At 28.8% G+C, this 15,833-nt stretch overlaps 1 protein-coding gene across 3 annotated transcripts in view; it reads left to right on the forward strand.

Moving 5' to 3' along the window:
- Positions 1-15,833, forward strand: part of Nha1 (Na[+]/H[+] hydrogen antiporter 1) — a 56,913-nt gene that overhangs the window by 26,233 nt on the left and 14,847 nt on the right. Inside the window, exons 1-2 of one of the 3 annotated variants that reach the window (XM_088257617.1) lie at positions 5,106-5,216; positions 15,400-15,546. In XM_088257617.1, coding sequence (XP_088113743.1) covers positions 15,419-15,546 — 128 coding nt within the window. In that variant the 5' untranslated portion in view covers positions 5,106-5,216; positions 15,400-15,418. Of the gene's footprint in view, positions 1-5,105; positions 5,295-15,399; positions 15,547-15,833 lie in introns of those variants that run through there. The other 2 variants (XM_088257616.1, XM_088257615.1) reach the window with 2 other exon arrangements.

Here is a 15,833-nt window from a genome sequence, read left to right on the forward strand (position 1 = left end):
CGTGATTTTCTCAGACACCGATAAAAATATTAGAAAAGAAGGTACTCAAAAGTACACGTTTTACTATTATTTTAATTACTATCACATGTTTTAATTGATTTTATCAGTTTAGATAAAAGATTTGGAAACAAATTTTTATAATAACACTGCCATTAAGATTTAGTCTTTCATTAAAAATTAATTGTTAAAGCCAATGAAATTGATTTAATGCTAATGTATTTATTGTCAATTTATCAACACTTGATAATGGTTCATAGAGTACCATACTGGTCCAACGTGGTGTCATTGTGATCATTCGTTACATGAATGCCGTAATCAGTCCAGCGCTTCAGATTATTAAATATATGTAGTGGAATATATTTGAAGAGATAAAGATGATGTTATTTAAGTTTGTTATGTAAATGAAGGAGTAAATATGGGAGTCTGGAGATTCACAAGGCATACAACACGGCAATGACTGGAATAAGTGTAACTTTAACATAATTAAGCATTTGGTTACCAGAAAATTTGAAGGTAAAAACAAATATCAAAAGAAAATAATGTTTAATGCCCACAAAATGTACTATATTCCAGCAAAAGCGGCATATTTTCAACCTTATATGGTATTTGAAAATGATGCGGAATGCATCGAAATACGTATCACAGTAGATTTTAAGAAGTAGTGGTATTTACTCAGAAAAACTTCAATTTAAAATATAATATTTACCCGCTACAGGGAAAAAAGTCTTGTTTTTGCGTTTTGAAGAAAAGGTATTGTTTAATTATTGTTTTAAATAAACTAAATACTTTTCAAATGGAGAAAAAAATAAGGTTTTACCTAAAAAGATCTGTGGCATAGTAAAATGTTCAAGAAGTGGCTTGATATTTATTTTTCATACATTTTATTATACTTTTAAACTTTAAAACCTTGCATTAAAAATATGAAGTTGTTGAAAGGAGTGAGCGATATGTACATAAATCATATTTATTAAACATAAAATTTTCTTTAAAAATGGATTTAAATAATCGATTTTCCCTCAATACTTGATCAAAGTATTTTTTTAAATATTGGAAAACATTAAACAGAAATTTGACTACTTAGGGTTAATGAGTCTCTGTTGGTGTCTTAAATTATAAATACATTGAATGCATGTAAAAACCTGTATTTTATTAATGGCTGCCTAAAAACTACACACAAGCTTAAATATGCAACTAGGAAACAAAATTGTCTGCTTACAATTTATACAAAATACAAAGTCTTAAATGCACTTTGTCAGATGATTCCTTAATCGCTCTAGACACCATAAAAGTAATTGGCGGTGTTTATTCTGTTTTTGTTTTAAAACAATTCTGGGCTATTATGCCGTGTACAGACATTTTTTAAACATATTAACATAGATGAAGATGAATAAAGAACTCTGGGCATTTACAGGGCTACCAAATCCTATAATAGATGGCTGTTGTGAACTCACACTGAATGCCATGAGATGGATCGTATATCTATGTCTTGAAAAAATTGAGAAGTGTGGTTGTCAATCATGGGTAGAATGGTGTTACACGTGCGGTTAAAATGATCACCTAATCAGCCTATGACAGATCGTGAGCTCTGTAAAAGTCCAGACTTTCATATTATTCTACGTCTTTGTTGAGATGTCAAAAATGAAATGTGGGGAAACCCAGATTTATGAATTATTTGGACACAATCGAACAGTTGTGGACAGACTCTCCAGCCTTGCTTAGTACCTCGTAGTTCCCTTCATGTTCCGAACAATGAATCCCCAACATGCGCCTGTTGCACCACATCTCAAAAGCCTCCAGGCGATATTGGTTTTGTATTGGTGCCTAACCTTTTAACACTTTTTACATTTTTTTTTCGAAAATAAACAAACAAAAAATAATGGTTTTTTGATCAATATATCGTGCTGATTTAAATATCTTAGATTAAGTTCGAATAAAACTTTAAATTGAAGTCTGAAAGAAGAATATGAATGCCATTTAATGACAGCACACAAGCCCTGTAAATATCCAGACGTTTTCATATGCATTTATTCCATATTCGTTTTCATCTATGTTGCGATGTCAAAAATGTAAAAAATATTAAGTATTTAAATAATCACGTACAATTTATGATTATAATATACAAGTATAATTTTTTGACATCTCATCAAAGATGAGTATGGAACACAAGGTATTAACGGGGCTGACGATAGTCATAGGCTGGTTTAAGTGATCACTTTACACACGTGTAACATTTACCAATTCTACCCATTATTCAACACACTTCCAAATACAACCACACTACTCAAATTCTATGAAAATAATATGAAAAATAACTCCTATAATTGGAGATAATCCAGATTTGTAAACAAGTATTTGGACACACTCAAAATGTTGTAAATACAAGTATAAATATATTGTTTAGAGAAATAAAAATACTTTGTGTTCTGATCCACTCACATTTTTATTAACCAACTAGTTTCGGCAACAATCTGTTGCCCTCTTCAGGGTTTCATTTATTACTAAAAATAGATTTTTATTTCTCGAAATAATATATCAATATGATCCACAAAGTTAATGCTTTCTATATTCAAAACAAGTATAAATTATCGTGGGTTGTCGAAATATTTCCTTGCAAAAATGCGGAAATCCAGTTGCATTATCAGTCACGTTCTTCCGCTGTATTATGATTTAGATACATTCCGTTGCCTTGTCCTCGCGATGACAGTCAATTATTATATAAATTATTATCTTATCATTTCCAACCTTTACCTAATTTTTACAGCTAGACTTTCATTCAATTCCCACTTGTATTACACATTAACAATTTATCGCGCGTTAAATGTTAATTGGACTTATCAGTGAACTTGACTGCTTTACGTTTCCTACCTATAAGTGAATTTACTACTTGTTAATTGTAGCCTTAAAAGCATAAAATATAAAATTACAACTTAATTTCTATCACCCCATTTTTATTATAAACGCATTGCAATCTGTTATATAATTTATGTTTTGAAACGTTTTTATTAATTTTTTTTATGTATTTTTCGGACAAAATTATGGACAGCAAATGTATCAATTTATCATATACATTTATAGATTTTAATGATTTTGAACCTTCTTTGAATTTGTCTAAAATTCCGAATATTAGAAAAAGAAACAAACCTACCCTTATCTAACCAACCAGTATAAATATTTTATGTATCGCCGTTTCCGTGAAAAACCACCTCATAAGCGCTTTACACCACTCTTAGACTATGATAACAAAAACATAAAATATCTAAAAATTCAACACTAAAAGTAATACAACAACCAAAAGCAGTAACTAAGAAAAATATTAGAAATGAAATACATATTTTCATAAGAAACAAAAATAAAACTACGAAATTTAAAAAAATACGAAAATAATTCTGAGACTTAATTACCATAAGCGTATTTTTATAATCTGTTCGAGGTTGGGTTAACCTTTTTATAGCCAAAGGATCAAAATTATTCATTTTATAGGTCTAGGACCACTTTAACCTTGACTTTGTGTTCTGATCCTTTTTGAATCGGCTAAAGTATTTTTCTTGAGAGAACTCGCTTGGAATAACAATGAGTTGCTTAATAATAAATTAATTCATACTTAATCTTTTGATGTCATTATAAATTCATGTATCGTTCAGGTTCTCAGAAATGGACGTTCAATGTTTCGTAGTTAATAAAGTTTAATATAAATTTTAGTGAAAATCTTATGGGACTTAACACGCTTCACAAGCTTAAACGAATTATTTCTGCTATTTTAATATTCACCTTCTTAATTTTTAGTAACTTAACTTTCTAGGAGTAAAATTTTTCTCCTTTACTCTCAAATGTTTTCCATTTTGACCTGTTTAACATACTCTATCTGTATCCTATCAAATATATTCCACTCCATGAAATAAACAAGCACCTGTAACCTGTACTTACTGTGCTACCTGTAAAGTCTGAACGTTGGAATATGAGTTTGATTTTAATGATATTTGGGAAACAATAAAATAATTATTATTTTGGAATATTTGAATATTCTTTACTCTTAGTTCAATAAAAGACTTTAAAAAAGAAATTTCATTTAAAAAACCTTATTCAACCTTAGACGTTAAAAAGGTTTTTTTTTGCATTCCAAATTTTGTTAATGTGGTTGTCAATCAGGGGTTAAATGGTGAATAAATGATAAACGTGTATAGGTCGTCAACGTTGTAAATACCCAGATTTCTACACTTTTCTTTTTTTACTAAACAATTTTTTTCTGTTTTGGTCACGCAGAAAACATGTTAGTACATAAGTATATGAAAATACTAGAATTGTGAAAATAAAACTGAATAAACACAGAATTTTTAGTTATTTATATTACATCCGCCTCCGTGGTGTAATGGTTTGCGTATCTAGCTACCGTGCTGGAGTTCCCGGGTTCAATTCCCGGGGGGGGGGGGGAATATAAATATAAGTGATTTTACACTCTAATATTTATTTAATATTACCCTGGACTGGTCTCTGAAGCGCAGGAGTGATCACCTTGCCTTCATCTGCTAACGATCAATATAACACTTTGTCAATACGATGCAATGTCCTATGCACCATTGAGTGCGGATAAGGGCTAGAAAAAGAAGAATACATTAAATCAAAATTTTATAAATATCTTACAATTGATTAAATAAAACAGAAACAAAATATATTTTCTTTTTTCCCCACCTCTCGGTTATTACAACACTTTCTATCCTCATATTGTAATGGTTAGAAAATTACTATACGATGCACGAGATCTCGATTAAGGTCATATGTTATGTGTTTGCTTTGGTATAAATTTAATGTTACATGCAATAACTAATCATATAAACGTTGCTTCCATTCCAAAACAAAAATTATAAAAATATTAAATAAATAATAAATAAATATTTATTTTGAATTAAAACAAATAAAGGTTATTCATATGACGTAAAAAGAGACGAGAACAATATTTTTCGAACTCAATAAGCTTGCGCCGCTTGTCTCTATAGCCTGCATACTTAGGTAGAAGCACGTCGAAGACAAATCCGCATCAAACTCGGAAAATTATGGTCGGAAAAATCACACATTCGGTAGGAGCTGTTCATATCGAATGGCACGAACAATCGGTCATTAGTTGCTTACGGACCTCTAGGGAATACGGAACGTAACATACGTGAGTGTACTGCGAGTTGTAGAGGTGCATCAGTAAACTAACTGCCGGTATATCTTCCCAGGTGAGATACAGTGACAATTGCTTCGGTGACAACTGCAATAATTGGGACCCATTCACAAGTTCAACGTCTTTTGTGCTGGTAATTACAGAATCACAGATTTTTTCTACGTGTAGCTTCCGTGGTAATGCTATTTAATTTTTACTGCACTGTTTAAAAATCACAAGGTAATTATAATAACAGACCTTCGACTACTTCCCGAATAAGGCGAATTGATAACATCTTATTTAAAATTCTCCTGTTGAATGCTTGAAACAAATTTAAATTATCGTTTTATTTAAATTGTCATTTTACCCCAAGCATTTAAACGATCATGTACTGTATTTGTACGTAGTGATGTATAAGAATTTACTTTTTGCTTTTCAGGCTTATTCAGAGACAACCTGTTAGTGATTATGTCAGCCTTAATTTGTTTAATTAATTGTCTGCCGTCTATAGATTAATAATTCATTTGGCGTGAATGGTGTTAACAAAGCATGCTTACCATTTAGAGTAATATTTATGCAAAGTTTTCACATTTGTGGCTCTCAAAATGAATCAATTTAAATATTTTATAAACTACAGAAGTTAACGCAAATAAAACTTGTAAAAAGTAACTATGTTTTAGGTAAATATTAGATGAAATATTTTGTACATAATGGAAATCGATGCGATATTAAATTTTAGTATAATTGTTCAAAAATAAATAAGAAGAAATGAATCAATCTTAAATTATACGACTAATATGCACATAGGTTTCACACGAAAATTTTCATTTTGATTGAACATAATGATACAAAATGGCAATTATAACTTTAAACCAATAATTACAAATAAATTTCAATTAAATTAATGAGGATATCTATAATAAATAACATTACCGTATTATTATGAACATTAAAAAAAAAAGAAACATAAGATTCTATCAAAAAAATGTTTATCATATCTACTTTATATAATCAAAGTATTGTACAATCTACAAACAAAAGCTATTTTTTTTTATTTTGTAAATACATGGAAGATGAATATAAAAAAGATCATTAATAGTTAAACAAATATTAGAAATAATGCCTGATAAATTTGGGAAAATTTATCAAGTAATCGAATGATAATGATTTCTGTAATTTTCTTAAGCAGGTATTTTCTCATATTCCAAAAAAAGTCCAATGCGATTGTGATATGCTGTTAATTAATAATAATGTTTGTTATGTTTAATTGATAATGATAACCGCGCATGTTAAGCATAAAAAATATTTCAAAAATAATAAAGACTTTATTGTCTTACAAATACATGGTATACCCTAACTAATCCGAACACCATAAAGCACAAGGAGAAGATGGTTATAGAATACATTATTTTCTCGGATGAGAGATATTAGAAAAAAAATTAAGCAAAAAACAACGGACAATTTGTATTAAGTATTGTGAATGTATATCTTATGATTATTAAAACGCTTCTAAGGTAAATATTTATTCTGATATTATCCGGTATTTAATTTACATTTACTGTACATTTTTATCTTTGAACATAAATAATGAATTTAACTTAAAGTATCGTTATCAAGATTTTCATACTCATCTCTATTAAAAATCTATGTTTTTTTAAATATACATCTCAGATAATAAAATTTTTAAGAGAATATATATAAGTTTGAATATTTATATACCTGTCATTGGCATATTTAAGTGATCATTGAACATACATTTTAATTGATTTTATAAACATACGTTCTACGTGACAAAGAATTTTCGAGGTTATTCATCTTTTCACGTTCTTTCATTATACATTTTCGATTATTTTTTAAGATAAGATTTGTTTTTTTTTCTTTGTAAAAAATATCATACATGTGTAATGAAGTTAAAAATAGTGATATAAATCGACGATTACAGATATAAATCAATGATATCCACATATTATAAGTGTGATAAGTATGTTTCAAATCATTATCATTGGATTTTTTCCAAACAGCACGTGTGAAATGATATAACGTGGCTGACTGCCCATTGAAATTTTAATATATATTTTTTTTTAATTAAAACATTCTGTACAGGGTGTCCTAAAAACCAAAATCAATTACAAAATTAGTGGCTGACTGGGTCAAGACTATTACATTTTTAATGTGTTTGCCTTTTATCATCTAGACGGGAGTCAAACCCATAACTTCACTATTTGGAGTTTACCAGAATGTGCAAACTACGCAACGATATCTGTCTTGGATATATTTTTACAAACTTATTGACAAAGTTTTGAGGATATTTCAATAAATCCTAGATAATCATATGTACACTTAAATAAAAAAAAATATCGGGTAACTTATACACAGGATAAATCTTAAAACTGTACCTTACTTTTATATATTTTTTTATATTTTTGGAAGCTCTGTGAAGCTCTATATATTTAAAATAAAAATCCTCTTTTTAAATAATTTTTAAGCAGTGTCACTTTTGTACCATAAGCCCCAAGCGCGCTTCACTTTGATTATTTTAATTAAACTTGAACATATTGTTATTAAATTTTTGTGGACACAGTGTGTAAAATGCTGATTGCCGTCTTAATATACTAAATTAAATACTTTTTTAATACGCTTGTAGAAATCAAGACGTGTGTAAGTTTTTTGTTAAAATATTAATATTATTTGTTATTTCCTGAAAAAGTTTCTTTAGACTCTCATTACAGGAACAATGTTTCTTATGTTTTACAGTAATGATGTCCAAAATATGCGACTCTTTCAAAGATCTTTTTCACATGCAAATACTTATTCACCCAATGCAGTGTGTAATTGGTACGCCATTTATTGATATTTTTATCTTCTTCAATACCAATTGAATGCATCAGTCCAAATCTATTTAGTCACATTTAGAAAAATTGCATCGTTTTAATCCGGGCGGCATACATCACTAGATTTTTGTTAGAATATTCATTATAGTTTGCCAACACTAAATTCAATATTCATCTAGTAACAATATATTATTTACGGCTCTTTCGCAGTGAGGTGTAAAGATACATTTTACATTAATATTTAATAACTTACACATCTATACGCAACGTCGAAATGATTGTGTTTAAATATATAAAAAAGGTTGATCTATCTAGTAACACTAAATAATTATTGTTTAAACATTTTTTCTGAGATGTGAGTAAATTTCGTATTTTTTTCGCACTGTTTGCAGTATTATAACAAGATTTCATTAAAACGGTTATTTAGCAATTACAAGTAAAAAGTTTAGATCGTTATTATTTTTACGTTTTTCCTTTTTAAAAATTTATCTCCCATGTAGAATATACATCATGTTCTTTAAGTCCACTTGATTTCTTTGCAAATTAATATCGATTTTCAGCACAAATAAGTACCGTTCAATATTTACACTATGAAAGAGGTTTCGTGTAAAACTTGGTTAAATTACTAATATAAAAGTTTATGCAAATTCTCCACCTGTCACGATTATCGCGTCGTTTTGAATAGAAGACGTTTGTTTGTATCTTTTTTCCATATTTTGTTTTTTTTTGTCATTTTTTTTGTTATTTATTTAGTTCGTGTACCCTTTTTCTAGCAGTTAAATTTTCGACGATATTAATATTCACAATATGCATACAACTATCCAAATAGACAACCATACTGTCAAATATGAAATCTTCTTATTTTCAATTCATTCTTTATAACTCCCTTATCTGCAATGCATTTTTTTTTACCTCCTATTGGGTAGTTTTTTAGTATACGACCAAATTCGGTAATATGACAGCACTATTTTATTTTTATAAAGTTTACACTTATTGGGTCTCTTTTCGTTCTGTAATCAAGAATTAAAATATCTTGTTTAAACATTAGAAGTCCCCACTAAAGATCATTTTTCAGTTGCAGCAGTTTTCGTAAATTGAAAATGAAATAAATACTTATGTACTAAAATAGTGATGGGAGTTTGCTTTACTGTCGACGGCGTGGCTAGGGCTAATTGCGTTACCTAGAGCTGTGATTCAATGAATCTTTCATCACTGCTAAGAATGTTCAATTTTAAACAAAAAAATAATGAATTAATAAGTGTTTACAGCATGCATTTATTTTTGTTTCTGTTGTAAATAAGCATTCTTTAATTTATTTCATAGTACAAAAAAATGTAAATTGCTTAAAACGCAATACACTTTCTTAGTATTTTTATTTTATTTATAAAATTGAGGATATTTGAGCATTTTTTAAATTCTCATTATTCATTTTCTTCTGTTCATTTATAAAAAACTTATAAAATTGCCATGAGAAATCAAATACTGCGATATAATTATCATTAAGTTACACGTATTAGGTATGTTACATGACAGAAGCATTACGTACATGTATATGCATTGATTTTGGAATATATTTTATCATAATTTGAATGATAGACATTTATTACCATAAAGTGGGTTTTATGAACGATAAACATCTGTTTTTATTGGTAGATTCATTGATTTGTAGCAGTAGGAAATCAATTTCAAGTACGTTTTATGATAACTCGTTGTTATCTGAAACATTTTTGTTTAACTTATCGTGCACGAGAGTAAAAATCTTTATCATTAAAATGCAACCCGATTTCAATATTGAAATTTTCTCCTCTTTTCATACATTTCTAAAATTATGATTACCAACATGAAAATTGAAAAGGTAGAGTCGAAAAATTAAAACTGTTCACTAATATTATTTTTAATTATAAACATATATATAAATATATATATATATATATATATATATATATATATATATATATATATATATATATATATATATATATATATATATATATATATATTTATATATATACATATATATATATATATTTATATATATATATATATATATATATATATATATATATATATATATATATATATATATATATATATATATATATATAAATATATATATATATATATATATATATATATATATATATATATATATATATATATATATATATATATATATATATATATATATATATATATATATATATATATATATATATATATATATATATATATATATATATATATATATATATATATATATATATATATATATATATATATATATATATATATATATATATATATATGTATATACATATATACACATATACATATCGTATATCAGAATATACTAACAATGCATTCACGTAAATGACGTCAAAAAATTAAACCCAGAAAAAATTAACGTTTATATTCGAATTTTAGTCCACCTTCATTTCAGGGAATCGAACTCGTTGAGTCATTTAGCATAAATTAGTATGAACAGGCTTCTTTATTAACATGTCTGAAAATCATGTTATATCTTTATATTAAACTCAACGAATTGTAAAACCAGTTTACAGATCGTTTTTTAGATTAATTTTCCAAATGTTTCAGATTCAAACCAATTTCCTTTTAAATTGATACCAAAAGTTAAACTTTAATAGCTGAAGGTGAAGAAACTAGCCCTTACTAGTAAAGTTATGCAAAGAGTATTTCTAAACCTTTAACAAATTTTGCTTAATGGACAGTTCTACAGCTTTCAATACGGTTTTTCAAGAAATTAAGTAATAATGAACTTTTAAATGGCTTTTGCCGGCGATATTAAACTTAGTAAATTTAAGCGTTTTAATTAAAACTATATTTCGTTTAAATATTTATAAGGGGCCTTTCATATTCTAGATATACAAATTAGAAGACTTATGACTAAGCCATTTCTCTTTAATTCAATAAATTATTATTGAATCTTGTTAGACAATGGAATCGAAAATGCGTTGTAAATGCTTAAAAGCATAATATTTTTTCTTAAATAATCCATAATTAACGACTATTTTTTTAATAATAAGGAAGGAAATATGAATATCTGCTTTATTCAATATTTATTTTCAATTAATTCGTATTTCAAATAATTTTTGAAAATAAAATGGACATACCGGCTAACCTCATTTTACGCACATTCTATTTTCGCACATTTAAAATAAATATATATTTTGGCTATTGCATTATTATGCAAAAATATTTTGTTTCCGTGCAGTGGTTTTCCTTTCACACTATGAGAATAATATACAAATTTACAATAGAATGAAAATAATATACAAATTGAAAGTAAAAAAGAAGAATCTGAAAAAAGCAAAAGGATCTTAACAATAAAAATATGAACGAAGCTTTTACGCATCTCAAGACCTTTTAAAAAATTACGGAAGAATGTAATCCCAACACATAACTCAAGTACGTAGGGCGATCCATAATATGTAGTTTGTACTTCATGTTACTGAACTCTGTATAAATAAAATAAAAAAATAGTAAAATACAACTAACTTTTGACATTTTTTTGATGGTATAATTTTTATTGAATATGTACTTAGTAATTTTTGAAATACATAGCTTACTTTCGAAAATTTAACTTGAGCACACATTTTCAGGGACCAATCAATCATGTGCGAAAGTTGAGGTCCACCTGTATACACGACTGTATATATTATAAATAAATGTTACTTTATTAATGCATTTCGTCGATCAATTGATTGAAATATACAAGCAATATGTCATTACAATGATGTACCGCAAAGTCTACTGAATTATTATTTGGGATATGCTGTTATGCTCGTGGAAATCGCTTTGAAAAACGAGGTTTTATATTTTAGTATGGGTTTCAAATGTTAACTTTTTAAATGTTTACTATTCATATTTCACTAAATAGACTGTTTTAATCCATACTATCATCAAATTATATTGATATCACGATTGACTCTCCGTCTGGACCTAGAATTAACAAAATAAACAATTTTTGTTTCTAAATGTTATATGTACAATAATTATATTAATTTGAACCTGTGTATTATAAGACCACAATAAATTATTTTTACACAACATTTTCAGTGTATCCAAATACTTGTTCACAAAAACTGGATAATCTCCGATTACAGGAGTTATTTCCATATTATTTTTTGACATCTCATCAAAGATGAAGATGAATATGGAAGTCTGGGCATTTACGGGGCTGACGACCGTCATGGGCTGGTTTAAGGGATCACTTTACACACGTGTAACATTCACCGATTCTACCCTTTATTGACAACCACACTATTCAAATTCTTGGAATTTATAAACATATGAACCAATTTAGAAACCTTGTTCTTGAATCACTAGAACTTTACTAGAAGTAGAATTGGTGAACGTTACACGTTTGTGAATTGATAACTTAATCTAGCCTATGACGGTCGTCAGACCCGTAAATGCCTAGACTTCCATATTCTTCTTCATCTTTGATGAGATGTCAAAAAATAATATGATTTTTTTTTAGCATCATCTTTTTTTATTTATTTATTTATTTTATTTATTTATTTATTTTATATTTTTTATCTTTTAATACTCCCGTCAAATATTCTATTATTTGCTAAATAAAAACATAATCATAAATATGAAATCTCCTTTGAATAATACATAGGTACTGCTACTTTGCTCATAAGCAGCCTGCCATAATTTAATTTATTTGCCACCAAGTAACGGTGAAATAGTTCAATGCAGTACTGAGTGCATTAAATTCCGCGAAATACTGTTGGAATAAAATGTGTTATTATTTCCGAGTTGTACCAGACCATGCATTACTGTGTCTTGCACACATTCCTAACATCTGCAATATCGCAATGCTTGTTAAGTAATGTAATTTTAAAAATCTACGAATCAATAAAGCAATTACAGCATCCGCCAAGAACCACGAGGTTTAGATTTTTAAGAGTCATTTTCTGTATGTTGGAGCCAGAATAAAATTAATTTTTCCACGTATTATTATATGTAAGTATATATTGGTAGCTACACCCGATTATTACATATTTTTACGTCTGCAATTTATTGCGAAAAATCGAAGCCTTTTATGTGCTTACATTAAACTTGAGAACAGAATACACGAATGGTTGTCTCCTAACGCCTAATTTATTCTACTATCGTTCTGTCTAATACCCATTCTTAGTGGTAATGTTTTATAGATTCTCAATTTATGGCTGGTTTCACCGTTTTCAGTGTGTAATTTATTGACTTGTCAATGCCATTTTGGATTTGTCGACACACAAACTTACGTCCATTTGAACGTATGTTTGTTGAGACACGATCATGTAGAATTTTATATTTAAAATAGTGTGTCTGGAATATTAAGACTACTGTATAGTTGCTACTGTATAGGTTTAGAGATATACTACTGTATATACTACTGTATAGGTTTAGAGATAATAAACGAGTTCCAGTTCCTTGGATCTCAAATCAGCAATGAAGGAACTTGTGAAGGAGAGATTAGACGTCGTATCGCCATCGCCAAAAGTGCCATGTCTAAGCTAGACAAAATCTGGAAAGACCGGGGTGTGAGTAACAACACCAAGATGAAGCTTGTCAGGAGCTTGGTCCACTCCATTTTTCTCTATGCTGCTGAAACATGGACTATAAAAGCAGCAGAAAGGAGAAAAATTGATGCCTTCGAAATGTGGTGCTGGAGGCGCATGCTCCGAATTCCATGGACAGCTAGACGCACCAATGAGTCCATTCGCCAGGAACTACGCTTGGATGGCTTGTCTCTGGCCAATATCTGTACCCGACGGATTCTCCAGTTCTTTGGACACGTTGCGCGTGGTAACGAGGATAGCCTGGAACGACTAGTTGTGATCGGTAGCCTGGAGGGAAAGAGAGGGAGAGGAAGATCCCCATACGATGGACCGATCAAATTAAGGCAGCAGCAGGCACCTCAGTGGTTGGAGCGCTACGTGCAGCGCAGTCAAGGGATAACTGGAGAAGAGTCATTGCTTCTGCAAGGGTCACAACCCTCAGCAATGAGGATTAAGACGGAGAAGAAGTATAGTTGCAGAAGATAATGACGTAAAATATTATTTTTTGACATCTCATCAAAGATGAAGAAGAATATGGAAACCAATTTTTGAAACATTGTTTTTGAATCACTAGAACTTCACTAGAGACAAGATTAACTTCACTAGGTGATTATTGCACGTGTGTAAAGTGATCACTTAAACCAGCCCATGACGGTCGTCAGCCCCGTACATGCCCAGACTTCCATATTCTTCCTCACCTTTGATGAGATTTCAACAACAAAAAAATATTTATATTTTAAATACAATTTACAAAATGCATATTTAACAATACTTTCAACTATGTGAATTAAATAAAAAATTTCACAATATTTTGCTTAACAAACACTGGATTAGATGACAGAAGGTCTCATTGATGCTGGAATAATTCATTAATGAGTAAATAAAAATATAGTGTTTCATTGTATTATTGTAATGCTGGCTACATCATATTTTGATTGATAAACTGAACGTTATTTATGTGAAACATAAAAACATTTACATTATTATTAACATCATCAATGACTGAATAACCTACCAGATGGTATTCGTAATCTTGGGAAAATAAAACAAATTAAGAATATAAAAAATATTTTTAATTTTTTTTTAAGGAACAATATCTGCACCTTTTTTCATATGACCTGAGGATATATTTCCCATTATTTTTTTCTTACACTTACTGTTGTTTGAAAAAGTAATGTAACATAGAATATTTTTTCTTTTCTTTTCAAGAATTTATTGATATCTAAATGAAGAAGTATATTTAGATGGAAATATGGAAGACTGAGCATTTACAGGCCTTACGACTTGTTATTAGCTTATTTTAGTGATACACAGTATAATATTTACGATTCTGACCGTAATTAACAACCACATTACTCGAATTTCGTAAAGTATTTTTATTTTAGTTAAATAAATCAACCGCAATTTTCGAGTAAAAGTTTGTCTGCGACATCTATGGTTAAGATAAGTTAGTTTTTTTTATAAGTCGAAATCTTCACGAAGTGTATTGAAGTATAAAAACAACATTTAGAAATTTCAGTAACATGGTTCCCAATAGCGAGTAGAATGATAATTATTGCGCAGTGTACAAAGTAATCACTTAAATTGTCAAATTATAGGTCGTAAGCTCTGTAAATGCCCAGATTCCCATATTTCGCCCACAAAAGACTTCTTCATCTCTATTGAGATATCAATAAATTCCTAATATAAATAATTCTAATGTGGATCATTTTCTAGTATTTGAAAAAAAAATGTAATTTGTAGAAACTTAAAATATTGTAAATATTATTTGTTAGATTTTCAAAAGAAATAACATTTTATTATATTATGTTTTTATTGACTATTTTATTTTTCTCAGTTGACTTTTATTTGTTTGTAGACAAATTGAAACAGTCAAAATGTCGGCCATAAAAGAATATCCCTTTGATGAGGCTCCTGTCACAGCACAACCTTCGGGCAGGAAAGTTTCCATTGTTACAGAGCCCATGGATCCCAGAAACGGATATGATAATTACGGATTCGACAGGTAAATATTTTTAATATGCCAGATGTATTTTTTTTGTCAAATTTAAGTAAATAAACAACTATAAATAAAGCTCGATAATCCTAAAATTATCCGAAGCATTGGTCTGTATGTTCCCGATAGTTACCTAAGACAGCGTCGGCATAGATTGTTTCACATTCCTATACACAGAACCAACCTGCCGATGGTTATGCCTGTAGGAAGAGCTACCGATATGTAGAACAATATCTCATCGGATAATGATCTGCTTCATGTGTCTGAAGGAGTTTTCCGAAGCGGGATTCTTATAC

The sequence above is a fragment of the Brachycentrus maculatus genome, unplaced genomic scaffold (genome assembly GCF_059751285.1).
Source record: "Brachycentrus maculatus isolate JH-2025_06_01 unplaced genomic scaffold, ASM5975128v1 h1tg000086l, whole genome shotgun sequence".
Taxonomy (NCBI): domain Eukaryota; kingdom Metazoa; phylum Arthropoda; class Insecta; order Trichoptera; family Brachycentridae; genus Brachycentrus; species Brachycentrus maculatus.